Below are 27,063 nucleotides of genomic sequence, written 5' to 3'. Positions count from 1 at the left end.
GCTGTGACGCTTCTTTGGAGCCTTTTTCGGGTCGTCGACCTCGACCATCTTCGGCGCCGACGCAGCCGCGTCGGCCACCTTCGTCGTCGGCGTCGACCCCGAGGCCTTGGGGTCGGCCATTTTGGCGTGGCTTTTCAAGTCGGCCATTTTGACTTTCTTAGGTGTTGACACCTCTAGAGCCTTCTGCCCCACCAGTGGAGCTTTCACTTTCGGTTTCGAAACCGATGGTGTGGATCCCGATGGCTTCACTTTCGTTTTCTTCAACGGGAGTGGCTCCTCAGAAATGTCCGCGGCCGGGCCGAGAGGCGGGGCGGTTGGACTATGAGCGAGGTCTTGGGTAAGGCCCGAAGGCGATCCCTCGACCTGGGCCGTATGTTGGGGATTGACCCCTGAATCAGTCTGGGGGTGCTCTTCCTCCGAGCTATCCCCCACGGTGGCAATGGCCCCATCGTCGTCCCCTACCTCGTCGCCGGCTTCATCAAACTCCTCATCCTCCGCGTCATAGTCCTCTCCCTCCGACGCAGGGCTAGAGTCCGAAACCTGAAAGACATTCTCGTCGTCTAAGACTTCAAAGATGTTGTCCGGCGGGGGCGCAGGGGGTGCCGACAACTGGGCCTGGAGTCGAGCGGCCCGACGATGCTTTAGGGTCTTCTTGCACCGGAACTTTGAGCAGGCCATACACCTGGCCTCGTCATGGTCCGGTGATAAACACTTGTTGCACACAGGGTGCACGTCGAGGTGTGAATACTTGGAGGTGCACACCGGGCACCTTTTGAACGGAGTCCGTTCCATGTTCAGGAACTTGGAGCGTCGAGTAAGCCCGTCCGCGCCGAGAGCACGCAGAGGGGCAGGAAGTGTTCGGAGCTGAAAATAAGAGTAACCCGAACGAAACAATACCGACGCCCAGCCTAAAGACCTTTTGGTCTCAAGTAGAAACGTAAAACTACTATCGGTTCCGACAGAGGGAACCGAAACACATCCGAACCCAATGGCGGAAAAAAACAATCTGGGGATGGAGGCGATGCCCATGCGCACTGTAGTCCAGGGGAGGAGCCACCTATCTCGTGATACTTCGAAGACTCTTCCAGGACAACAATGTGCAATCATCCGGACCCAACACTAGGCGGCGATCTATGCACAGATATGAATTCAGCAGCCCACATGCCTCGAACATGTATGTTTTGCATTTTGATAGCAGACTTGTATACATTTTACAATCCACCTTGCAATTCCACCCTTAAAGATGGGGTTGCCATTATGAGGTGGAGAGAAAGATACAAATAATTGTTTTGTCTTCTGAAAAGATTTAGTCCTACCTAAATAGTAGAGAAGAGCTCTTTTAACGTCTAGGGTATGTAGAGCTCTTTCTGCTACAGAGTCAGGGTTTTGGAAAAACACTGGTAACTCTACAGATTGGTTTAAATGAAAAGGAGAAATCACCTTTGGAACGAATTTAGGGTTAGTTCTTAGAACAACTTTGTTACGATGTAGTTGTAAGAAAGGTTCTTGTATAGTGAACGTTTGTATCTCACTTACTCTTTTAAGAGAGGTGATAGCAATAAGGAAAGCTGTTTTCCATGTGAGGAATTGCAGTTCACATTTGTGTAGAGGTTCAAAAGGGGGTCCCATGAGCCTTGTAAGAACCACATTAAGGTTCCACACTGGAGAAGGTGGTAACCTGGGTGGAATGATTAATCCTTCCATAAATGCTTTAATTGCAGGTACTCTAAAAAGACTGATGTTGTCGGTTCTGTAAGTATGCCGCAATTGCTGCAAGGTGCAGGCGTATGGATGAATATGCCAAGTTACACCTATGTAAATGTAGAAGGTAGCAAATGATATTTTGGATAGAAGCATCCAGGGGATCAATTTGATTATTATTGCAGTAAATGGCAAATCTTTTCCATTTAGCAGCATAACAAGCCGATAGTAGGTCTTCTGGCCTCTTTAATGATGTTCATAAAGTCTGGTGGTAGGTTAAGATAACCAAACTCTAAGACTTCAGGAGCCAGATCGCCAAATTCAGTTGATTTGGGTCTGGGTGTCTGATGTCTCCATGGTTCTGCATGAGTAGGGATGCAGTCAGTCGTAGCTTTTGGTGTGGGACTAGAGATCGCTCTATCATTGTGGTGAACCACGGTTGCCGTGCCCATGTGGGAGCTACCAGGATCAGTTTTAGAGACTTGTCTGAGCTTGCGTACTATCAATGGTATTAGTGGTATCAGCGGAAAAGCATACGCAAATCTGCCTAACCAGTTCATCCATATTGCATTGCCCTTGGACAGCGGGTGTGGAAACCTGGCGGCGAAGGTTGGGCATTTTGCGTTTACATGTGTGGCGAACACATCTATGTCTGGATGACCTCACTGGTGAAAGAATGGTTGAAGAACCTGCGGATGTAGTTCCCATTCGTGAATTTGTAGTGGCTGCCGACTCAACAGATCTGCTATCTGATTGTGAACTCCTAAAAGGTGCTCTGCTAACAGATATAGGTTTTGTGGAATGGCCCATCTCCAAATGATCTGTGCGAGTTGGGACAATTGTAGAGAGTGCCCCCCCCGTTTTTGTATGCAATACATGGCTGTCATGTTGTCCGTCCAGATTAGGACAGCTTTGTTATGTACTTGGAATGTTTTGAGTGCTAAGAATATTGCAAGCAGCTCTAGATGATCGATATGGAGCAATCGTTGTTGACTGTTCCATTGTCCTTGAGTTGTATGGTGTAGGAGATGAGCTCCCCATCCTGTGAGGGGTGCGTCTGCTGTAAGCACTAGCTGTGGAACAGGCTCTAGGAACGGCCGCCCCTTTGTCAAGTGTTTGGTGTTCCACCACTGCAGAGAGCGATGTGTGCGGCTGTCTACCAACACCAGGTCTGTTAGTTGACCTTGAGCCTGGTTCCACTGTTGTGCTAGACATTCTTGTAACTGATGCATTTGCAGTCTTGCATGTGGTACTATGAAGATGCAAGATGCCATCATGCCTATTAGTCTCATGAACACTCTGGCTTGCAGAGATTGTTGCTGTTGAAAAAGTGTGACTAAGCCTTGAATGCTCTGTATTCTTGCTGGACTGGGATATGCTAGAGCTGTAGACTTGTTTATTGTAGCCCCTAGATACTGATGTATGTGAAAGGGTTGCAGATGCGACTTGGTGTAGTTGATGGTGAACCTTAAGTCGTACAACGTTTGAATTGTCTGATGTGTGTGTTGGACACACTGATTGAATGACTTGGCTTTTATGAGCCAGTCGTCTAGATAAGGGAAGACATGTATTTGTTGCCTTCTGAGGTGTGCTGCAACCACTGCTAGGCACTTTGTGTGAATACTCGTGGTGCCGTTGTCACTCCGAATGGAAGGACTTTGAACTGATAATGTTGTCCTTCCAGTACAAACCTTAGATACTTTCTGTGAGCAGGATGTATAGGAATGTGGAAGTAGGCGTCCTTTAGGTCTAGTGACTTAAGGAAATTGCCTTGTTGCAGCAGTTGGAATGTAGGAAGGTGGATACCAGACTATGGTTACCCAAATTTTTGCCTAGTGTTTAACTGGTTTTCGACTTAGTTGGCCTGGGATCCTGCTAATCAGGACCCCAGACTGTCTGCTCTCTCTGTAAAATGAACTCAATGTACCTTAAGTACATCTCCAATTGGATATTGGGTCACCTTATGAGCCCCAGTAGTGTGTACTATAGGTACCCAGGGCATAGGTGCATCCAAGGCCTACCAAGGGCTGCAGCATATCTTTTGCCACCCCTGGCTGGCTATCCAAATTGACACAACTGGCTGATCACTCAGATAATCACCCCTTGCTTAGATATAGCATACCTATGTCAAAACCTATATCTGGACACATATACACCTATAAGTCACTCCTATGGCAGGCCTTAACAATCCTGGAGGCAGAGTGCTTGGTTTTATGTGAGATGGTGCTCTAGCATGAGCTGAGCCTGTCTGCAGCTGTCGGGACCAACTTCCTAAGCTGTTCCGGGATATTGCCATACCATATACTCTTAAGTGCATTATAATCCCCACGGTTAGATGCTATCTTTGGTTTGGCTTTATCAAAATATGTTGTGTAAGGCGTCATACGCTTTGGAATACTACCCGCCTCGCCAGTCCTGGTGACGGGGGTAGCATTCCACCCTTCTAGAGGGAGAAGACCTGTTACTTTCCTTAAATGCGGATAAAACTAACCAGAGCCTCAGCATCACAAAATGGATGCTGCTGCCACAGACACAAGTCTGGCCTCCTGCTGCTGAACGAAACTCCAGCAGGGGAGGCCTGGACAAAAGGTTTCCTGTCACAGGGAGGTACTAGCACCACCCCTGACAGGATATAGTGGATTGGGGCAGGGAGGGCTGAATGAAACTAGACACACAAGGTGTCCCATGCATAGCCCAGTTCAAACCGGTGCTGGGGCACTCCAGCCCCAGCTGTGGCGCAAAACTGGACAAAGGGAAAGGGGTGTAACCACCACCTTCCTGGGTCCCACCCATAGGAGGGACCTAGCAGGTGATCCAGCCCCTTGATTTGGAATAAAGGTAGGAGCTGTGTCCTTAGACTTGAGATCATCCGGACTGAAACTTTGAAACTGAATTCTGGACCCTTAAACATCCTACTCGACGTAGAAGACTGAAGAATCTCCCTTGTGGTCAAGGAGTGACCACCCTGCACAAGCAGGCACCATCAGCGCTCAAAGGATTTCTTTGTTGTTGCTTCTGCCGGAGCTCGAACGACAGAGACCTACAAGAACCGGACTTCCAGACATCCAACAGCCCGATCCATAGCCACAGCAAAGCTGAGACCCGTGGTGGCGACGTGGGACTGGCCATCTTGGAAAGCCAGCAAAGTGCTTCCTGTGCAGCTCCCGAGGCACCCTCAAAGCTGTGCATTGGGGATTGAGAAGCCCCAGCCCCGAGCAGCTGTTGCACCAAAGATCACCTCTCCACACTAACCGAGTGCTGCGTGGGGCCCTTTTGCATTTTCCTGCTCAACGCGTCTGTCCTGTCACTTGCCCGTTGGCAAGTGGCCTCTGTGACAACGAACCTACGAATTTTCACTGCTGGGCTGGTTGCTACAGACTGTCCCTTGCTCTCCTGAAAAGGAGCAGCCCATCGGACCTTGCCGGTCTGATCCAGAAGTCATCTCAGATTCCTGCGTGGGTTGCATTTGCCAAGGCCTGTTGACTCAGAATCGAGAACCTACACCGCCGACAGCGAGAGCCTTCGTGGGACAGTCCGTGTCCACCTCCTGGTCGTCGTCGATACTTCCTGGTCCACGTGGCAGCGGAGACTAGCTTCACGACATCGCCTGGTCCCTTCCTTGTCATTGGCTAGTGACCCAGACTCTGTCCCCTCTGCTTTCAGGTACTCTACATCTTCGATCCACCCTTAGATCCAACCGGACTCTTCTCTCCTGGTCGCCTGTAGCATCTTTTCACCAAGGCTCCATAGAACTCCACGACAAAACCCGACACACTTTGACACCTATGCATCCGCTTCCTGTGGGTGAGGCAACGAGAATACTACGGTGCTCCTATAGAGATTTACATCTCTAGTGTCCTAGTTTTAAGTGGTTAAGTTCTAGTCCAGTCGGAAGACCTCCAAAACTGCGACTTTCTAACTTTTACGCACCATTGACTTCTATTGGTGCACACGTGTGCCTGTAGACACTGCACCAGCATCCTGTGGGCCTCCCACGTCCTAACTGCTGCTAGTCCAGTGTAGCCCCAGCGATTCTCAAGGCCTTAGCATTGTTCGTGACGTGGTTCTTATACCACTATTTTAGTATATGGCTTTAGGTGCCACCCGGGCCTATCCATATTTGTGCAACTTTTGTATGTTATATGAAGTTCTTTGTTTAATGCTTGTGCTTCTGCCCTCATAAAGAGTACAGAGGATTATTCTAGTAATAAATACATATATTTTATAATATATAACTTGTGTGGTGTAGTTTCATTTGGTATTAAAGGGATTGCATATGGTAAAACAGCTGGCTTCACATGCCCTCCTGAGTATAGCCTAGGACTGCTTTTGTCCATACTACTATTAGGATAGCTGGTCTACAAGGTTGACTTACAACCAATCACCGTAAGGGTCGTTTGGACTGGTGCAAGGTGCTCACTAGAATAGTGAAAATCAAATACAAGGCCAACCTCTCACAGGGAGCACTTGTTGTAAAGTGATCATATGAAAATGATATGATTGGATGTAATAATTGAGGGGCCTGAGGTCGAGAATTGGTTTTAGTGTCCCGTACTTCTTGGGAATTCGAAAATACAGCGAGTAAACCCCTGTTCCATGTGCTTGTAAAGGAACTATTTGTATTGGGTCCTTTTGAAGAAGTGACAGAACTTCTTGTTTGAACAAAGTAAGGTGTTCTGTAGACATTGGACGCTGCTTGGGTGAGCAGAGGGAAGTCACTGTTTTGTAGCGGAAGAGGTTCGATTACTGTTACCTCAACCTCTTCCCTTGCTGTTATTTCCTCTATATCCTCCTCTAAAATATCCCTTGTTAGAAGATGTTTGTGTATTGGATTTGAAGGATGTTGTACTATCTGTACCGGTTTGTTTGGAGCCCCCCCCTCTGTAGAAGGAGCGACAAAAGGAACCTCTAGTTTGTGTTGACTGTAAAGCTCCCATAGATTTAGCAGTGTGTCATTTTCCAGAGCTGTGTCTACCTCTGGTCCAAACAATTGTTTTTGATTGGATGGTTGATTTAAAAATAGTAGTTTGGACTTCTTGTTTAAATCCTGAAATGCGTAGCCACGCATGTCTTCTAAGTACTATACTGGTATTTACAGCTCTAGATGCAGTATCTGCAACGTCTAGTGCGCACTTTATAGAGGCATTAGAAATGAGTTTCCCTTCTTGTACAAGATCATTTGCTTGTGCCTTATATTGGTCAGGTAGATGGTCTAGCAGTTTTTCTAGCTGGTCATAATGAGCCCTATCATATCTGGAAAGGAGGGCTTGTGTATTAGCTAGGCGCCATATGTTGGCAGCTTGTGCGGCTATTCTTTTGCCTGAGGCATCTATGACCTTGGATTCTTTATCAGGTGGGGGTGCCTCACGTGAAGTTTGTGAGTTTACCCTTTTCCTAGCTTTGGAGATGACTAGGGAATCCAATGGTAGTTGGCCTTTAATGTAGGCTGGATCTGCAGGTGCAGGCCTATATTTTTTCTCAATCCTAGGGTTTAAAATCCTAGTAGGTACAGGGTCTTTATAAATTTCTGGAGCGTGTTTGATGACCCCTTTAATCATAGGGAGAATTTGAACAGATCCCTGATTGTTCGAATGTATCTAATAGAAAATCTTCCTCTGCTTTGTCAGAGTGCATGGTGACCCCGTGGTCCTCTTTCAGGAAGGAATGGGAGCAATTTGCACTTGGATGGACCAGAACTGCCTAAAATTAAACTGACAAGACGGAGGTCATGCTCTTTGGTGATCTGACCCAGTCTTGGTCACCAGTTTGGTGGCCAGCAGAGCTGGGAGATCCTCCTCACCCTGTGCAAAAAGTTAGGAACCTCGGAGTTCTATTCGATAATAAGCTCACTTTCCATAGCCATGCTAATGCAGTGGTCTCGGCGTCCTTTTATACTTTGAGAATGGTAAAAAAGCTTCTTCCTTTTCTTCCTCCTAACTCAGGTAAAACCCTAATGTCTACACTAGTCCTCTCAAAGATTGATTATTGTAACGGACTATGGCTGAATGCACAGGAACAAGTCATGAATAAATTACAATTAGTGCAAAATGCTGCAGCAAGAATTTTCACTGGCACACCCAAATTCTCATCCATATCGCCCATCATTCGCCAACTTCATTGGCTACCAGTGAGAAGCCGTACAAAGTTCAAGGCCTTGTGCATCATTTATAAAACACTGAACAATACCGGAACGGACTTTTAAAAAAAAATCCATCACTCCCTACAAACCCAAGCGTTCCTTACGCTCTGAGGCATCCCAGCTACTTCATATTCCACGCACTAAGAAAGCAACATGGGGCGATAAACGCTTCACAATTGCTGCTTCTAAATTGTGGAATGAGCTCCCTCTTAATATTAGTTCAAGCTCTTCCCTACTTACATTTCGGAAGCACATTAAAACGTGGCTTTTCAACCAGTAAGTTATGTAGGAGCTCTCTGCAATCTTAACGAACTCTAGCGCCGAGACACCGGAAGGTATTTGTGCGCTCTAGAAATTTTATAAATAAATAAATAAATGGAAGCTCTGTTTAATAGGTGCCCAAATCCAATGTTATCTTCTGGGGGAGAAGGCTTTGATGGGTATGACTGTGGGTCAGGAGTGTATGGTATATCCTGTGGATTTGGGTACTCCTAGACTCACCTGTAGGGTATGGGAAAGGCTCATCTGGGTCTATCCCTCCTCCTAAACTATACTCATCATTTTGGAGGCGAGTGTGGTGATAAAAGAAGAATGTGAAGGAGAAATCTGAGGTGAATTGTTAAGAGGAACAGGAGATTAAGGAGAAGGATGTACAGGTGAAAAAGGGTGCATAGGGGATGTGGCAAAGTCCTTCTGGGGAGGAACCACAGGAGTGGATGGTTCAGCAGCCTTCCTCTTCTTATGTAGTATGGTGGACACCTGACCTGTCTTAGGGTCGATGTAGATCTTCTTTTGCAGAGGATCTGGCTGGAAAAGTTCTTCTGTTTGAGGAACCTTTGTCTGCGTCGATTTTTTTGGTGCCGGACGAGGTTGCTGTTTCTCTTTAGCCGTAGGAGGTGTTACAATGTCCTTTGGCGTAGTTTGGCACAGAGGGTGTTTCCAGTGTCGTAGGCTATTTGGAGGGCTTGGGTGCCGTGGAATCAGGCCTTTTCGGTTTCGGCACCGAAGACTAGGTCTTCGGTATGGAAGCTGGTCTCGTCGGCTTCGAGGCGTCGGACGCTGGCTTCGTACCCTTGTCTTTAGAAGTCGACAGTTTCAGAGCCGAGGCTTCTTTAGGTTCAGAGGGAGCTGGTGGTATCGGCACATGCCATTTGCTTGGTACTGAGGTCCCGGAAGGCTTAGTTATCTTCTTCGGAGCCGGGCTCGATGGTGGGGCTGTCGAAGTTGTTTTTCGGTTGTGACTGGGCCCCGGAGGCTGAGTGTTGACCTTTGCCTTCGATCTGGGTGCTCTGTGTGGTGCAGGGGCAGTAGTACTCACGCGCAGACCCGATGGTATGGAGTCATCTGAGTCGTCTGCCTCTGATACGATCCGGAGATCATCTAAATCTTAATCGGTAACGAGCGGAACCTCCTCGAAGATATCTCCCGGTTCCGGAGCAGATCTCTGTATGTCGTGTCGACGGGCCCTCCGATCCCGGATGGTTTTCTTGGATCGAAATAACGAGCAGGCTGTACAGCTGGATTTGTGCTCTATTCCTAATGGAGACCTGGCTTACCCAAGACTCTGTGGCAGAGCCTTGGTTAGCTCTACCTCAAGGCTATGTGCTGGAGACCATCAATAGAGAGGGGGGTAGGGGGTGGTATTACAGCGGCCGTTAAGGAAGCTTATACCTTTAGCTTGTGTAAAGAGAATATAGTGGGCTGCTAAAGTGCCTCATTTAAAATCAGTCTCAATCATAACTTCAGTGTCTGGCCTCTTAATTTATAGGCCCTCCCGGACCTCGAGTTTGTTTAGAGAAGACCTACAGAGTAGAGTGTGACAACTGGCCAGTAAGGCGGCAAATTTTACCATCTTGGGGGATTTTATTTAATCTCCATCTCGAGAACGGGAGGGAAAGCTGAGATCGTCAGTTTCCTGGCAGACTTAGAGGCCTTCCAGCTGACACAGCATGTTCGAGGGTACGAACATGGCTGGCCATCTGTTAGACCCTATTTTCTCTAACCTCCGCTCCATAAAAGTCTACTCGCCGGTCTCGCAGGCTTGGACTGACCACTCCTTGGTTTCATTCTCTCTGCAGTTGCAGGGCAAAGCAGATGTGATCCGCCCAGCCTAAACTCTCAAACGCCCGTGGCATAAGTTAGACTTCGATCTTTTTTTCTACCTGGCTAGCCGAGTATAGGCCTCGGATACCTCCAGATGTGGATGGGGCAAATTTGTGTTTCCAAGAATGGTTAATGGCCGGTCTGGACAGCTGTATCCCGGCCAAACGGGGAGGAAAGGGGCGTGGGCCATCTAATCTGTGGTTTTACGATTCGCTAACTTTAGCTAAGAAGGGCTGCAAGCAACTAGAGCGCGCCTGGTGATGCTCTTATGATGAGTCTGTAAAGCTAGAATACCGGGCGGCTGTTAAGCAGTATCATAAGCTGATTCGGAGAACACAAGCCGAGTTTGTGGCCAACAAGATTCTGGCCAGTACAAATCCAGCAAAGACTATCTTCTCCCTGCTCAACGGCATGAAGACAGTGGGTTCTCATAGAGTCTCTCCCATTGCTTCCAACAGCGACGAACTAGTGCAGTACTTTGTAAATAAAGTTGAGCTGATCTATCAGGGTCTACCTAAGGCGGCTCCCCCTATGGAGGGGGTGGTGCCAGGAGGGTGGGATAGCATGGGGGGCAACTGCCCATCATTCCCTCCCTTGACACCCCCGAAATTAGAGGCCTGTGGCAAAAAAAAAAAAAAGCTAATCAGGTTCCCCGGCTGACCCCATGTCACCTGCCCACTACCGCCAGTTTCACTCACTGATCTCCCCTGTGAGTTTAGAGTTGGCCAACCTGTCTGAGGTCCGCATCTGTACCTCGGGTGTGGAAACACACCAAAGTCATCCCCTTGATATAAAAATCTTCTCTGAAATCGGAAGAACCCGGTAACTATCGGCCCATTTCCCAGCTGCCTTTTCTGGCCAAGCTGGTGGAAGCGCATGTGAATTCTTTTCTGTCCAAATTCATTGAGCAGAATGATATTTTTGATCCTTCACAGCATGGCTTCCGACCCCGGCATAGTATAGAGTCTGTGCTACTGGGAGTGTCTGAATCCATTCGGAGCAGTCTGGATGTTGGAGACTCGGTGGCCTTGGTCCTCCTGTTGGACCTAAGCGCCGCATTCGATACGGTGTCCCATAAGATACTTCTTAAACGCCTTCGGGAAGTTGGGATCAGGGATGGGGCCTTGGGCTGGTTCTGGTCTTTTAGAGTAACGGTCCTTCCAGTCTTAGTACTACTTTTCCACTCAGGAGTTTGCTCTGCACCAGGGGGTACCACAGGGCTCCACCCTAAGCCCACTTTTGTTCAATCTATATGCGAGACCCCTAGCGGAGATGGCAAAAGGCAAGGGGCTGTCCCTGGTGTCGTATGCTGACGACACCCAGTTGGTAGTTGCCTTTTCAAAGAATTGCAATGACAATCTGGGCAAGTTCTAAGAGGATCTCCTGACCATCTCCGATTGGATGGCGGCAAACTATTTACAGTTAAATGTCAGCAAGTCAGAGATTTTGCTGTTTGGTAAGGATCAGGAGTTATGGTCTGAGCAGTGCTGGCCGGTCCGTCTCAAACCCACCCCTCTCCCTAAGGAGGAGGTGAAGAACTTATGCGTGTGGTTTCATAACGGATTGACGTTCGAGAAACAAACGAAAGCCGTTGCAGCGGTCTGCTACGGGCTTCTGCGTGGCTTGAAACCTTTGGTATGGCGTACTTTAGGAGGGAAGAACCCAAGCATTGTCCAGTAGTCCATTTTGTTCAGAGAGACTATGGCAATTCCCTCTACCTGGGCGCTAATAAGTCAAGCATTAAGCCCCTACAGAGGGTTCAGAATGCGGCGGTGTGGCTTTTGGTGGCACTACCTAGATCCTACTCGGTGGAACATGTGCTCCCTAAACTCCACTTTCTACCAGTTGAAAAACGCATTCAGTTCAAGGCACTGTGTATCTCACATCAGATCTTGACACCAGGCCACATTAGGGTTATTCCATTTGTTGGTGCTCTATGTGCCTGGGCGCTTGCTGAGATCTGCCGACCTCACGCTCGTCTGCGTACCTAGAGTCTGGAGAGCTAGGGCTGGGGGACGTTCTTTCTGCTTTTTGGTGGCAAAACTCTGGAACTCGCTCTCGGCTCCCACTAGAGCCATCCCGAACCACCTGGCTTTTCGAAGTGCCTTAAAGACCTGGCTTTTCCCTACTCCTGCTGTTTATCCCTAGGTTGTACTCTCAGGCTCCTGTCTAGTCTCTGGTTGTTCTGGGACGCCTCGTTCCTGAGACAGCCATGCACATTACAAATCCGACATAATAATAATAATAGTTTGTCATTGAGATCAACAAGAGCATTCGAGTAAGCAGAATGTGGGAAGCGTTTTCGTAGCGATGGTCCTGAGACCAGACTAACGATAAACAGTTTGAAACGTTGACATTACTCCCTCTGGTATGTGAATTGTTACTGAAACGTTTGTGCAGCAAGGAGGAAAACTACTCTGAACAAATAGAGGGTGCCAACTTTCTCCCCCAAACGAACATCAAAGAACCAGCTTATAGGAAGAGATTTTGAACAAGGACATTGAAGCAAGCACATCCACCCTGTCGAAAACAGCCTTCAGGAGAACCACCATCTGGCACATCCAAGTGCAGTGTCCCAGTGCACACTGCCACTTACCTGTGTTACTGTGAAAAACACTAAGCTACCCAAGAAGCCCCAGTTGTTGGTGTGCAGAGTTTGTAGGGGATAGTCAGTAAGTATTGTTCCATAGGGTAAAAAGATTTAAATGGCTGTTCATATGGGTCGGAACTACAATACCGCCAACCTCCATTCATTAAAGTCTGGAATGAAGGTGGCGGGGAGGTTTACATTTGTAGCAGTGCTGATCAACATGCCTGAATTGTGGAGAAACTCAAGTGAACCAGAATAATGTAGTGTTCACCGAGGAGGATGCAAGGGAAGAGCAGGCCAGGAGAAGAAGGTTTAAAGTAAGATGATGTGGTTTTACTAAGCATTTCAGAGTCCTTATCCTGACAAAATACATTACATACATTGGACTTTCAAAAGAACAGTCATTGCAATGAGTAACTTATTTCATGAATTAAAGCTCGGAGTCAGATACTGAAAATGACAGCAAGTTCCACCACCCTATAACCATTGGGGACGCTGGGCCAGTCTAGTCCAAGGGTCTTCAGTGAGATTAAACAAGTAGTCAGAGGAGTTGAATCCATGGAGCTTACAGGGTCACTATAAGGCAAAGAACTATCTGAGCAAAAAAAAAAAAGTCATTGATTTACCCAGAAAAAAGTGCAAAATCAAAGGGTGCGGTGATAGCTCCACCAGTGGGAGGAACTGTGGGGTGACAGAAGCAGCCCATGTGATGCAAATGAAGGCTGGTAACTGGCAATCATGTCCAAAATGTGATCTTCGTGCTTTTGAAGAAGAACTGTGCAAGATGCAAACTAAGGTGCTCTGGTCAGAAATAACACTAGTCTTCTAAAGAAACTAGATCGGCTTGAAAGGCTCCACGCAACCATAATGCATCAAAACCATTAGCTGTAGCACAAGATAATGCGAGTGTTGTAATTGCTTTACTGGTTCCCAATAGGTGCGAGAATACAAAGCCTAAAGTTTTGTATTGTGCACAAACCAGGCTAACAGTAGCTCAGGATATCTTCAATGAATGGTCACCCACCATCTACCCCAAAAAACCTTTTGATTGGCAATTGCAAACCTTTTTTCTAACAAACCTTCAAAGGGAACAAACATGGAGATAGATCCATGGGAATACAGGTATCTAGACAAGAACATGCTGAACTCATTCCTGAAGGTATAACCAAGCAAGATTTCAGAAAAAAAACTTGATAAGACTTGTTCTAGCAACCATTCCACTAAACTCCACACATTTGGGGTAGTGAGGGAATGTGGACTGTGAAATCTTTGTTCAGACTCCCATTTTGTGTCCCATCTATGGACAGATGTTTGAAAATAATTTGCACTAACTAATAGTCCGAATTGCAAAATCATAGGCACCGACTGTAGAACACCTTTATTCAATGGGAAAAGAAATTGAGCCAAATATATTTGATACACAACATGCTTTCGTGGTGCTTTCGGAATTGCAAATGGGGAGCAGCGTGAAGGAGGCATCCCCAACTATTTACAAGTTGCAAAGGTATGCATCAATGGTTTGAGACCGTATCAAAATCACAAACCACTGAAAGACAACACGGGGGTCAGTAACTTAACAGACGCAAAAGGAAGCGGTACCCAGTTCAAACTAAATAGAACTGATCCCACAAGCAGCACTACATACAGTCACTAATATATTGCAAATTAAGCAACTCTTGTTACCTGATTTTCTTGTATGCTCGCCCCCGCCTCCTTTTCGGGGACAGTGATGCTGGTGGCGGAGATGGGGACTTGTTCCGTTTGCTGAAAGTAAACATTTATGATCAGAAAAAATATATGCTCGGCCTAATGAAAATCCTCCTCCCCTCCCAACTAACCTGCCTAGTCAGATCCCAAATAAAACAGAACACAAATTCTCGTCTCTCAGCCTCCCCAAACGTCAGATCAGTTCTACCGGTCAGCCATCTCAGACTTCCAAAACTTCAGCACCCTTGCCTTATTCAAACCCCATGCCCTCTGATGAACTCCCTCCCCCAATCCCGAAAAAAGAAAACTATACAAATTATACATACAGTCTCACTGACTGGAAAAGGGCACAGCTGTACAGTGGAAAAACAAAATGTAGCCTGCGCATCCATAAGTATTTCCTCTCAATTACAGAAATCCGGGTGGAAGCCACCGCCGGATTGAAAAATCTAGTATTTTACAGAACTTTATAAAGATGGTACCCAACACCATTTTAGGATTACTCTACTGTAATAAAATAAATTTAGCCCCCAGGGTGGACGATTGGGAAAGGGGAAGAGAATGTTAGAGGTGCACAACTCAAAGGATTGCAGTCTTCATGATGTTTATATTGGGGAATGAGGTCAGCCATTAACTGTAAAGTTTATGAATACCAAGGGCTGGAATGGAAATACCCAGTACATACTGTTCTGTACAAAGGAGGTAAGAATGATCTGTAAAAGCTGGGACTCCCGCCATACAGCTACGGAACTCACCAGGGCTCATAAGGCGGGGGCTGACTATCGGGAGGCATGGCAGTTGGTAGTGTTCCCTATCAAAACTCAGAAAAACGTTCGGCTAAGCTGCATTTTCCTTCTCAATACCCCAAAAGAGCAAAAACGCTATGTTAGAGGCTGTTCGTAAAACCGGAGTATGCAATTTCAAAGGAACTATTCGCTTGTATAACCATCTACTTTTACGCAGAACATCAATTTTTCCATCCTTCCTCATTCAAGTAGTATGCCATACTTCGACTCAGTCTATATGAAAGAACATGATGCAAAAATTAACCCTTTCACAGAACTCTCCTCAGATCAGATCTTAATGGCTCAGAGCAGAGCTACCATTACAAATCACAGACTAATGCTATCAGTAGTCAGAATGTCAAAAAAGGCCAATGTCAACTATTAAATCACCCCCAACCCTAAACACCATCCCCTCCGTTTCAGCCTTAGTAGTTTAGTAGGTGCCCTGGGGTACCAAATAAACTAATTCAGCATTATGTTTCCCAGGTCTTCGATGGCATTAATTCTGTCCTCAAACATGAGCTTGGCATTCTATTAAACTAAACACTACGCTAGCAAATAAAGTTTTCATTTTGGATAAAGAAACTCAAACAAAAGCAAGTTTCATGAAACACCATTTTGGCCTCAAATCTAGCTTAAAAAAAAATCTAATACAAGTATAATCAACACACAGTGCATCATATATAAACAGCGACTAGATTTCATGCATTTGTGTTACACTATAAGAAAGCAACGTCCACTGTAGGCCAAGTACTTCCACCACTATCAATCAAGAGTTATAAAGCGCAGCGAATCCCCCAACAGGGTATACCGGCGGTTTATGAGTCAAGTGTGGGCACCATCATGCCATGAATATACATACTATGCTGAAAATGAAAACATTTATGCCATGCGGTTTATAAAAGATGGGCTCCAAGCTTCATGAATGCAGACAGTATACTGCATATGATCATTATGCAAATGGTTGGCACCAATGTGACAAGGATGCACACAGTGTTGGAAGAATTAAAAGCATTATGCAAGGTCATTCCACCCCCTCCCCTAAGCAGTCAGTCAGTCCCAGTGGTATTTTGGTACCCAGTGGCGGCTCGCACAAGGTAAATCTGTGGGGCAGGGCAAGGTGGGGGGTAGTGGAGTCTGACATACAACAGCAAAGGTGAAGGTAAATAAATATCTGCAGTCGTACGTTGGACTCCAGTACCCCGCACACAGCCCGCTTCACCACCCCACAGCATTACCTTTGCTAGCTGCCACTGGTGGTACCTGGTGGAGATGTTAGGCCGCCAGGTCGAAAGGTGCTCTGGGCCCACTGCTTAACCCTCTTGACTAGTAGAGTTTGCTTACACATACGCTACTCCCCCTGGTGACAAGCCGGTTTTTGGGAAGGGAGGGGTAGCTTGCGTTTAAAACTTCATTAAAAAAAAAAAATGTTTTACCTTAGGTAGCCACACCAAATATCAATCCCTTTTCCCACAACATTCTGAGGACTGTAAAGGTATCCAGGGTTTATCGACACCCCTAAATGAAACCAAAGTTGAGGTGGTAGAGGGGTAAACAAAAAATAATGAATAACCTAAATTATGTTTTTTACTGGGAAAACGGGGTGCTGCTGCACAAGAATGCACATTGTTTTCTAAAAACTGCATCAATGAAAGTTTAGGTGCTAGGATCACCGTCTTCCCAACCTTCAGGTACAAGCAGAGTTGAAAAACATTTTACTCTTGTTTTCATTTTTCTAAGTAGCCCCTTTGTCCAATTTTTGGTGGTGTACGCCTCCTTGCAGTTTGTGGTGGAAACCAATGTGAAACCCATGGGTGAATCAGTAAAGCTGTATACATTTCTGAAAAGTAAACAATATTCTGCAATCAGCAAGAGGCTATTTGTGTAGATCAAGACATGTTAAATTGTGAATCAACTATACAGAAATTAATTCGGTAAAATGTAAATAATTGAAAATGGGTTTGAAGCAAACCTTGGCATTTCTAAAATGTACACAAAAAAGAGTGTGTGGGGGCCATGGAGTCTGACGTGTAGCCTAGAGCTCTGATGTCAGCAACTAGCTGGCGCAGTACTCCTGTGGGTCCCCTGATCCCTGTGGCTCAAAAGAAGTTGTGGGGAAGCCTGGTGCAGCGACACTGATCTCTCAGGCTGCAATTCCTAGGACGGACCCAGATAAGCTTGAAGGCGAGAGATGGCGGTCGCCACAGACAGGTCTGGACGTTGGGGGGTGTCGGTAGAAGACAGACAAGCCTGCCGCCCCCCATTGCACCAGAGATGCAGCTATAGTCCTGATCTCTCTCAACTGAATCTCGGATACCATCCCGCCTATGCTGCAATGATGCATTGCAGCAAACGAGGGGAATTCGAATCGAGAATTCACACCTTCCAAGCAAAATGTATACTGTACATCACTTTTACTTACTGAAGGCCAGCCAGACTACAAGCAAGAAAACTGTTCTAAAGCAAGTAGCCAGGGGATCCAAACAGAACCCAGAGGCGCTGTAACAGAAGAGATTGGTGTGTGTGTGGACTCCCTCTTCTGGCTCGTGGTGGAGGACCCAGGGGGACTGTGCCAGTGCCGCGCTGCCAGCAGAGGGGGCAATGCAGAGCTCTTGCTTGACATCACTGGTCACCAGACTGGTTCACAAACAAGGAAGCCGGGGCCCTGCTAGGGGAGATTCTTCCGTAGAGGTTCCGCCCCGGATGGGGGCTGACATGGACTTGGAGGCCCAGACGGCTGCAATCCTGGTAGCGATCCAGGATATCAAGGACTCACGAGAGACGAGCATTTGCAATGCAATAGGTTTCGCCTTAGGAAATTGAGCTATTGGTATTGGTAGCTTTGTCATTTACAATGCCAATAGTTATTGCATTACAAATGCTATAGGTGTCACATTTGTGTCACATTTGCGAAAGTTACATGTGTTGCATTTACGTGACTTAGATGTATTGGTATTACAAATAATGGTTTTAAAAAAAATTAAGAATGAATACTTAAATAAAAGTTCTTGTAATTTATAATGGCAATAGCTTAAACTTTTGCAAACCACTTTTGTGAAGATTATGTTCAGTGTATTTTATTGTGACGAAAATCCGAGAACAGAAGTGAAATAATATTTTTTTTTGTTATTTGTAATAAAGCTTGAAACATTGAGAGAACATATTTGAACCAGTTGTTGAATGGTTGCACAGATTGATGCTGTGTTGGCGCTGAGTGATGCTGTGGTGTTCAGTGATGCTGTGGTAGCGCATAGTGATGTTGTGGTGCCTCTGAGTGATGCTGTGGTGATGCGATAGAGGGAGGGAGGGCGATAGATAGAGGGAGGGCGAAAGATAGATCGATAGAGTGAGGATGATAGATAGATATAGATAGATATATATAGCGATAGAGAATGCAATAGTTATGCTACATTTTGTTGTGTTTTGTTATGTTTTGTTTTGTTGTGCTGTGCATTGTTATGCTATGCTATGTTTTATTTTCCTATTCTATGTTTTGTTATGCTATGTTTCGTTGTGTTTTGTTATGCTATGCTATGTTTTGTTATGCTATGCTATGTTATGCTATGCTATGCTTTGTTATGTGTCTGTGAAACTGTGAAATCAGAAAGAAGGAAGCTGCTGAGAACAGTTTTTAATGAGTTAAATATCCGCACCTGCAGACAGGCGGCGACAAGTTGGCTGGGTGCCGCATCAAACATTTTAATATGCAGGGGGATAAAATGTATGATAGTAGTAGAAAGCTTACTTATAAATGTGGGCAAAGACTGAAGGCTAGGTGCCACAAAGGAACAAAGTGGAATTTTAAGAACAGGAAATGTTTTTTAATGAAATAGGTTTATATGCTTTATGGTTTGTGAAAACCAAATAGTTATTTTTGATTTAATGACTATGCTTTGTTATGCTAAGCTATGCTTTGTTATGCTATGCTATGCTGTGCTGTGTTTTGTTATGCTATGCTATGTTTTATGTTATGGTTTGTTTGTTATGCTGTGCTTTATGCTATGCTGTTTTGCTGTTTCTAGGTTTCGTTGTGTTTTGTTATGCTATGTTTTGTTATGCCATGCTATGCTTTGTTTTGTTGAGCTAGGGTTTTTTTGCGATGTTTTGTTGTGTTTTGTTATTCTATGTTTTGCTATGCTATGCTATGTTTTATGCTATGCTATGTTTTATGTTATGCTATGGTTTGTTTTGTTATGCTGTGCTTTGTTATCCTATGTTTTTGTTTTGTTATTCTATGTTTTGTTATGCTATGTTTCTTTGTGTTTTGTTATGCTTTGCTTTATTTTGTTATGCTATGTTTTGTTATGCTATGCTATGTTATGCTATGCTATGCTTTGTTATGCTATGCTAAGCTATGCTATGTTGTGTTTTGTTATGCTATGTTGTGTTTTGTTATGCTATGGTTTGTTATGCTGTGCTTTGTTAACCTATGTTTTTGTTTTGTTATTCTATGTTTTGTTATGCTATGTTTCGTTGAGTTTTGTTATGCTATGCTTTGTTATGCTAGGTTTTGTTGTGTTATGCTATGTTTTGTTATGATATGCTATGCTATGCTTTGTTATGCTATGCTATGCTGTGCTGTGTTGTGTTGTGCTATGCTAGGTTTTGTTATGCTATGCTTTGTTATGCCATGCTATGCTTTGTTATGCCATGCTATGATATGCATTGTTATGCTATGCTATGTTGTGTTGTGCTATGCTATGCTTTGTTATGCTATGCTTTGTTATGCTATGCTGTGTTGTGTTGTGTTGTGTTGTGTTGTGTTGTGCTATCCTATGTTTTATGTTATGCTATGGCTTGTTATGCATTGCTTTGTTATGTTATGCTGTTTTGTTATGCTATGTTTCGTTATGCTATCCTGTGCTATGTTTTGTTGTGTTTTGTTATGAAATGCCATGCTATGCTTTGTTTTGTTATGCTAGGGTTTTTTTGCGATGTTTTGTTGTGTTTAGTTATTCTATGCTATGTTTTGTTATGCTATGCTATGCTTTATGTTATGCTATGGTTTGTTTTGTTATGCTGTGCTTTGTTATCCTATGTTTTTGTTTTGTTATGCTATGTTTCTTTGTGTTTTGTTATGCTATGTTTCTTTGTGTTTTGTTATGCTTTGCTTTATTTTGTTATGCTTTGCTTTATTTTGTTATGCTATGCTTTGTTATGCTATGCTATGCTTTGTTATGCTATGTTTTGTTATGCTATGTTTTGTTATGCTATGTTTTGTTATGCTATGTTTTGTTATGCTATGTTTTGTTATGCTATGTTTTGTTATGCTATGCTATGCTTTATGTTATGCTATGGTTTGTTTTGTTATGCTGTGCTTTGTTATTCTATGTTTTGTTATGCTATGTTTCTTTGTGTTTTGTTATGCTTTGCTTTATTTTGTTATGCTATGCTATGCTTTGTTATGCTATGCTATGCTTTGTTATGCTATGCTATGCTTTGTTATGCTATGCTATGCTTTGTTATGCTATGCTATGCTTTGTTATGCTATGCTATGCTTTGTTATGCTATGCTATGCTTTGTTATGCTATGTTATGCTATGCTATGCTTTATGTTATGCTATGGTTTGTTTTGTTATGTTGTGCTTTGTTATCCTATGTTTTTGTTTTGTTATTCTAGGTTTTGTTATGCTATGTTTCTTTGTGTTTTGTTATGCTTTGCTTTATTTTGTTATGCTATGCTATGCTTTGTTATGCTATGCTATGCTTTGTTATGCTATGCTATGCTTTGTTATGCTATGCTATGCTTTGTTATGCTATGCTATGCTTTGTTATGCTATGCTATGCTTTGTTTTGTTTTGTTATGCTATGGTTTGTTATGCTATGGTTTGTTATGCTATGGTTTGTTATGCTATGGTTTGTTATGCTATGGTTTGTTATGCTATGGTTTGTTAGGCTGTGCTTTGCGAACCTATGTTTTTGTTTTGTTATTCTATGTTTTTTTATGCTATGTTTCGTTGTGTTTTGTTATGCTATGCTTTGTTAAGCTATGCTAGGTTTTGTTGTGTTATGCTATGTTTTGTTATGCTATGCTATGCTTTGTTATGCTATGCTTTGTTATGCTATGCTATGCTTTGTTATGCTATGCTATGATATGCATTGTTATGCTATGCTATGCTGTGTTGTGTTGTGTTGTGTTGTGTTGTGTTTTGCTTTGCTATGTTTTTTATGCTATGCTTTGTTATGCTATGCTGTGCTGTGTTGTGTTGTGTTTTGTTATGCTATTCTATGTTTTATGTTATGCTATGGTTTGTTATGCATTGCTTTGTTATGCTATGCTGTTTTGATTTGCTATGTTTTGTTATGCTATGCTTTGTTGTGTTTTGTTATGCTATCCTGTGCTATGTTTTGTTATGAAATACCATGCTATGCTTTGTTTTGTTATGCTAGGTTTTGTTTTGCAATGTTTTGTTGTGTTTCGTTATGCTATGCTTTGTTGTGCTATGCTTTGTTGTGCTATGCTTTGTTGTGCTATGCTTTGTTGTGTTTAAGCTATGCTGTTTTGTTGTGTTTCGCTATGCTTTGTTAATCTATGCTATGTTTTGTTATGCTAGGTTTTGTTGTGGTTTGTTAAGCTATGCATTGTTATGCTAGATTTTGTATTGTTATGCTAGGTTTTGTTTTGTTATGCTATGCTATGTTTTGTTGTGGTATGCTATGTTTTGTGATGCTGTGCTATGCATTGTGATGCTATGCTTTGTTTTGTTATGATATGCTATGCTTTCTGATGATATGCTATGTTTTGTTGTGTTGTGCCATGTTTCCTTGTGTTTTGTTATGCTTTGTTATGCTATGCTATGTTTTGTGTTGCTATGCTATGTTTTGATATGCTATGTTTTGCTATTCGTGTGTGCGGTTGTGTGTGTGTGGGGTTGTGTGTGTGTGGGGTTGTGTGTGTGTGGGGTTGTGTGTGTGGGGTTGTGTGTGTGTGGGGTTGTGTGTGTGTGGGGTTGTGTGTATGTGGGGTTGTGTGTATGTGGGGTTGTGTGTATGTGGGGTTGTGTGTATGTGGGGTTGTGTATGTGGGGTTGTGTATGTGGGGTTGTGTATGTGGGGTTGTGTATGTGGGGTTGTGTATGTGGGGTTGTGTATGTGGGGTTGTGTATGTGGGGTTGTGTATGTGGGGTTGTGTGTGGGTGTAGTTGTGTTGGTGTTTGTGTTGTGTGTGTGGGGGTTGCGTGGGGGGGTTGCGTGGGGGGGTTGCGTGGGGGGGTTGGGGTTGCGTGGGGGGGGTTGCGTGGGGGGGGTTGCGTGGGGGGGGTTGCGTGGGGGGGGGTTGCGTGGGGGGGGATTGCGTGGGGGGGTTGCGTGGGGGGGGTTGCGTGGGGGGGGTTGCGTGGGGGGGGGTTGCGTGGGGGGGTTGCGTGGGGGGGTTGAGTGTGGGGGTTGAGTGTGGGGGTTGAGTGTGGGGGTTGCGGGGGGTTTTGCGTGGGGTTTGTGTATGTGGGGGTAGTGTGGGGGGTAGTTTGTGGGGGGGAGTGTCTGGGGGGGGGAGTGTCGGGGGGGGAGTGTCGGGGGGGGGAGTGTCTGGGGGGGGAGTGTCTGGGGGGGGAGTGTCTGGGGGGGGAGTGTCTGGGGGGGAGTGTCTGGGGGGGAGTGTCTGGGGGGGAGGGGGGGGAGTGTGAGGTTTTGCGTGGGTATTGCATGGGGTTTTGCGTGGTTGTGTGGTTGTGCGGGGGGGTTGTGTGTAAGGGGTTGTGTGTGGGGGGGTTGTCTGTGTATGGGGTTGTGTGTGGGGGGGTTGTATGTGGGGTTGTGGGTGTGGAGTTGTGGGTGGGTGTGGGGTTGTGGGTGGGTGTGGGGTTGTGGGTGTGTGGGGTTGTGGGTGTGTGTGGGGTTGTGGGTGTGTGTGGGGTTGTGGGTGTGTGGGGGGTTGTGGGTGTGTGGGGGCTGGTTGTGTGGTGTGGGGTTGTGTTTGTGTGGGTTGTGGTTCTGTGTGTGGGGTTGTGTGTGTGTGTGTGGGGGGTGTGAAGGGTCGGGCCTGCGGCTCGGAGAAGGAGCTCAGTTTCCCGAGGGAGGGCTACTGCCTACTTGGCCTAGATGTTACAGTCTGCTCAAGAGTCTCTGGCACCGTCAGAGATGGAGATAACATTCGTCCTCGGGGGTAAATAGTAGGAGGCAAGTGCGGGGGTGAAGAGAGGGAGGAGGGAGATCACAAACAGAGTGTGAGAAATTTAAAACAAGCCGCACAGGACTAGATGCTTGACCACCATTATTTAAGATGTAAATAAAAAATAAAAACGAGTTGGCCGAGGCATGCGGAAACACATTTATTGGGAGGGTGTAACACCCTAAACACCTTCCCCGTCCCTAAAGATGTGCCTCTCTCCCTGCAGACTCTGAAGAGACGGCTGTGTAATGGGGAGGACTGTCCGTGCTGGTTGTGAAGTCTTAGGGATGGTTCGAACAGGCTCAAACTAAAAAAACATAACGTGAGTCTCCGCATGGTCTGATGACTAAAGAGTGAAACTCAGGAGAAGAAATTTCCCCAACAAAGACACACCATTACAGGCCCCGCCCCCACTGGGCACTTCACAGCAGTCACCGTCTGGAATTCCGACAGAATTCCTCTCAGAACAGCAGGTAGCCGAGCGGGGGAGGGGCCACGGTCGGTGTTAGGAGAGTTGCCAGCTTCAACTGAAATGTACGTGCAATATCCTGAGTCACCACATCAGAATGCAAACACTGCTTTCTGCAGAGGGAAGGACGTTTCCAACAACGGGCACAACACAGAACAAATACTGGGCGGATACCACACTCCTAACACGTCCAAGGAATCATGGCCGGTGTCAGGAAGTAAGCCAAAACTGGCGAAGCTTGTGCTTGTTTAAAAGGCACGTTGTCTATGACGGGTGATGTGGGACCATTTGCAGACAGTTTAGGGCTCACAAGAGGAGGTCTCACAGGCAGTCAGAGTCTTTTTCACATGATGACCACAAGTGCTTGCCACAACATGCCTACGAGAGTGCCCAACAGCAGAGTTGAGCGGGATTATAGGGACCTGCAGGGTCTACCAAAGTCTCATCATCCAGGAACAGCAGAGGAGTACGAAGTTTGGGGAATGGGAAGGCCGTCGACGTCATGTACATGCCATGGATTGTCCCAGACTCAAAGAGGCCTGTTGTGGGGGGAGCAGCCCTGTGTAGCGTCATCACAGCGTATGCTTGGTGATAAAAGTATGTATTTAAGTGTAAATTTGCGGTTTACTGAAAACAAATCAGATAGTGCTCCTACAGGCACCATATTTCCAAATAAATTCAAGAGGATGTGACTGACACGTGTAAACTAAAAGCGAACCAATCAGAAATACTGACTAAAAGTCTATGCTCCATTAAAGCTACAGAATATGGTCACAGTACTCATAGCTTGGAGATGAATACAGCTGCGGTAGTGAGTGCTACACTTGCTATGCTTTTATTACACCACAGTCATCCAACGGACTGCATATGTAATGTTTGTGACAAATGTCTGAGCCTGCGGCTGCGGGGATGCTTTCATGAAATATTCACTGAACGTAACTGAAAATAGGGAAGTTCCAACTTTGTGAAAGACTGACAAGTGAGGCATTTAGTGTGGGACGTGGGTAGTTACTTGGGGTATTTGGCAAAGGGTGGCGAGACGGCATACTTACCTCCCATCCGCTGGTACGGAGTGATCACAAGAGTTTTAGAGAAACAACTATGGCACTCGTAAACTCTTAGTGAAAAAAGCGGACGCAAAATTAAATTAAAATCGGCTGCGAAATGAAATTACAAAACAAACAAGCTCTTGGCATTGCTGTGGGGAGGGGGGGGGGGGGGGGGGGGAGAAATGCACGGCCTAGCGGCCGTGAAAGTGGCTCTCAGCATTGCGGGGGCGCATTCCTTTGAAGTGTTGGGTCTGATGCAATTATGCGAGGGGGGAAGAGCAATGCACGGCCTGGCGGCCGTGAAAGTGGCTCTAGGCATTGCGAGGGGCGCATTCCTTTGAAGTGTCGGGTCTGATGCAATTATGCGAGGCAGGCTGGTTAGGAAGCAAATGGCAAGGGACGGAGGCTGAGGCTTTGATGTGGGGAAGGATTAGTTACTTACCTGTAATCCTAGTTCTCTTCCAGGGGTATCCCCATCAAAGTCATAAGCATTAGAATATTCCCGCCCATGCGCGGGACCCCGGAAACAATATATTATATGTGCCCCACATATACATATACATATATATATAAATATATATATATAAAAATAAGCAATTGCAGCCAAATAAAACAGTAGAGCTGGAATATGCTGTGAAGAATTTCCACCATACATGTGTATTAGCATTAGAAACATGATAAACAACACCAATGCTTGTTTAGAAACTGTTTTAATGCTTAGAAAACAGCAGAAATTCTTATAAGACACTGTAAGCATATACAGCTCCCAGGCTGCATTGCAAATACCCAGTCTAAAAAGACTGAAAAGCTAACCCTGTGGCTGCATGTACCAAAACTGACGCTGTGCCTTTAAGGCACCTCTGCCCCTAGCTTCCCATCATGCCTCAGGGGTTACAGTTAGGTCAGTTGTTCTTTTCGGAGACTGAAAACAAAACCATGGTAATAACAGGTTAAAACATCTCCTACTTAATAAACAAAGTCCTTTGCCCGGGGAGGCGGGAGGGTTGCTTATGACTTTGATGAGGATACCCCTGGAAGAGAACTAGGATTACAGGTAAGTAACTAATCCTTCTCTTCCAGGGGATCCTCATCAATAGTCATAAGCATTAGAATAGAGTAGCGAGCCTCACCTCATCCCTGCGGGCAAAGGAATCAACAGGTAACATTCACATTCGTAGGCCCAAACAGTAGGCCTTATTCTACCCAAATAGGTTTCTCAAGGAGGCTTGCCCTACTTGAGAATCCGCTCTGGAATCAGACTCTAGGCAATAATGCCTTGTAAAGGTATGGACTGATTTCCATGTCGCAGCCTTGCAAATTTCTGACATGGGAATGTCATGTAAAAATGCTGTTGTGGCTGCCTTCCCTCTAGTGGAGTGAGCTTTGGGTGATTGTAACAAAGGTTTGCCAGCCAGCTGGTATGCTAGTTTGATACATGAGACAATCCATCTGGAGATGGACCTCTTGGCTGCCGCAAACCCGGTCCTCATTGACCCATAATTGACAAAGAGTTGGTCTGTCTTTCTGGTGCCCTTTGTTCTTTCTAGGTAAAACTTTAGCACCCGTTTAAGATCTAACGAGTGCAACGACCTCTCAGCTGGGGTCGATGGGTTAGGAAAGAACGAAGGAAGGGTAATCGTTTGGTTTATATGAAAATCCGATACCACTTTTGGAAGGAAAGAGGGGTGAGCTCTCATTACCACTCTGTTGTGGTGAAACACCGTGTAGGGTTCCTTGGTGCAGAGTGCTTGAATCTCGCTAACCCTGCGAGCAGAGGTTATTGCCACCAAGAAGGCCGCCTTCCAAGTGAGATGCTGCAAGGAGGCCTTGTGTATAGGTTCAAACGGTGCAGACATCAGCCTGGAGAGAACCAGGTTCAACTCCCAGGGAGGAGAAGGATTTCTCACAGGGGGATAGACCTTCTTCAATCCCTGCAGGAAATCCTTAACCACTGGGACCTGAAAAAACGACGTTTGTGTAGGTGATTTTCTGTACGCTACTATGGCAGATAGGTGAACCCTGATAGAAGCGTATTTCAACCCTGATGTCGCTAAGTAAAGGAGGTAAGGGAGGACTACCTCTTCTTGCCCTGTGGTGGGATCAAAGCCATGGTCCCTACACCAAATGAAAAATCTCTTCCACTTGAATGCATAAGACGCCATAGTGGAAGGCCTCTTTGCCTCTTTTAAAATATTCATACATTCCGGAGGCAGATTTAAGTGTCCGTATTGCAAGACCTCAGGAGCCATGCAGTCAGGTTCAGTGACGGGAGGTTGGGATGCAGGATCCTCCCGTTCATTTTGCTCAACAGGTCTGGTCTGCATGGCAGACGTCTGTGTGGACACAGCGACAGATGTAATAGGTCTGGATACCACCATTGTCGCGGCCAATCCGGAGCAACTAGGATCATG

General features: G+C 45.5%; 2 protein-coding genes across 4 annotated transcripts in view; both read right to left on the bottom strand.

The window, feature by feature from the left end:
• Positions 1–27,063, bottom strand: part of NFATC2IP (nuclear factor of activated T cells 2 interacting protein) — a 637,099-nt gene that overhangs the window by 155,151 nt on the left and 454,885 nt on the right. For all 3 annotated transcript variants that reach the window (XM_086932403.1, XM_086932401.1, XM_086932402.1), the window contains one exon: positions 14,217–14,297. In XM_086932403.1, coding sequence (XP_086788529.1) covers positions 14,217–14,297 — 81 coding nt within the window. The remainder of the gene's footprint in view (positions 1–14,216; positions 14,298–27,063) is intronic.
• Positions 15,227–27,063, bottom strand: part of LOC147705936 (uncharacterized) — a 47,449-nt gene continuing 35,612 nt past the window's right edge. The window contains exon 3 of the mRNA XM_086928413.1: positions 15,227–15,259. Coding sequence (XP_086784539.1) covers positions 15,227–15,259 — 33 coding nt within the window. The remainder of the gene's footprint in view (positions 15,260–27,063) is intronic.

This window comes from Lissotriton vulgaris, chromosome 7, assembly GCF_964263255.1.
Source record: "Lissotriton vulgaris chromosome 7, aLisVul1.2, whole genome shotgun sequence".
Lineage (NCBI taxonomy): Eukaryota > Metazoa > Chordata > Amphibia > Caudata > Salamandridae > Lissotriton > Lissotriton vulgaris.
This window is presented reverse-complemented; position numbering and strand designations above follow the sequence as displayed.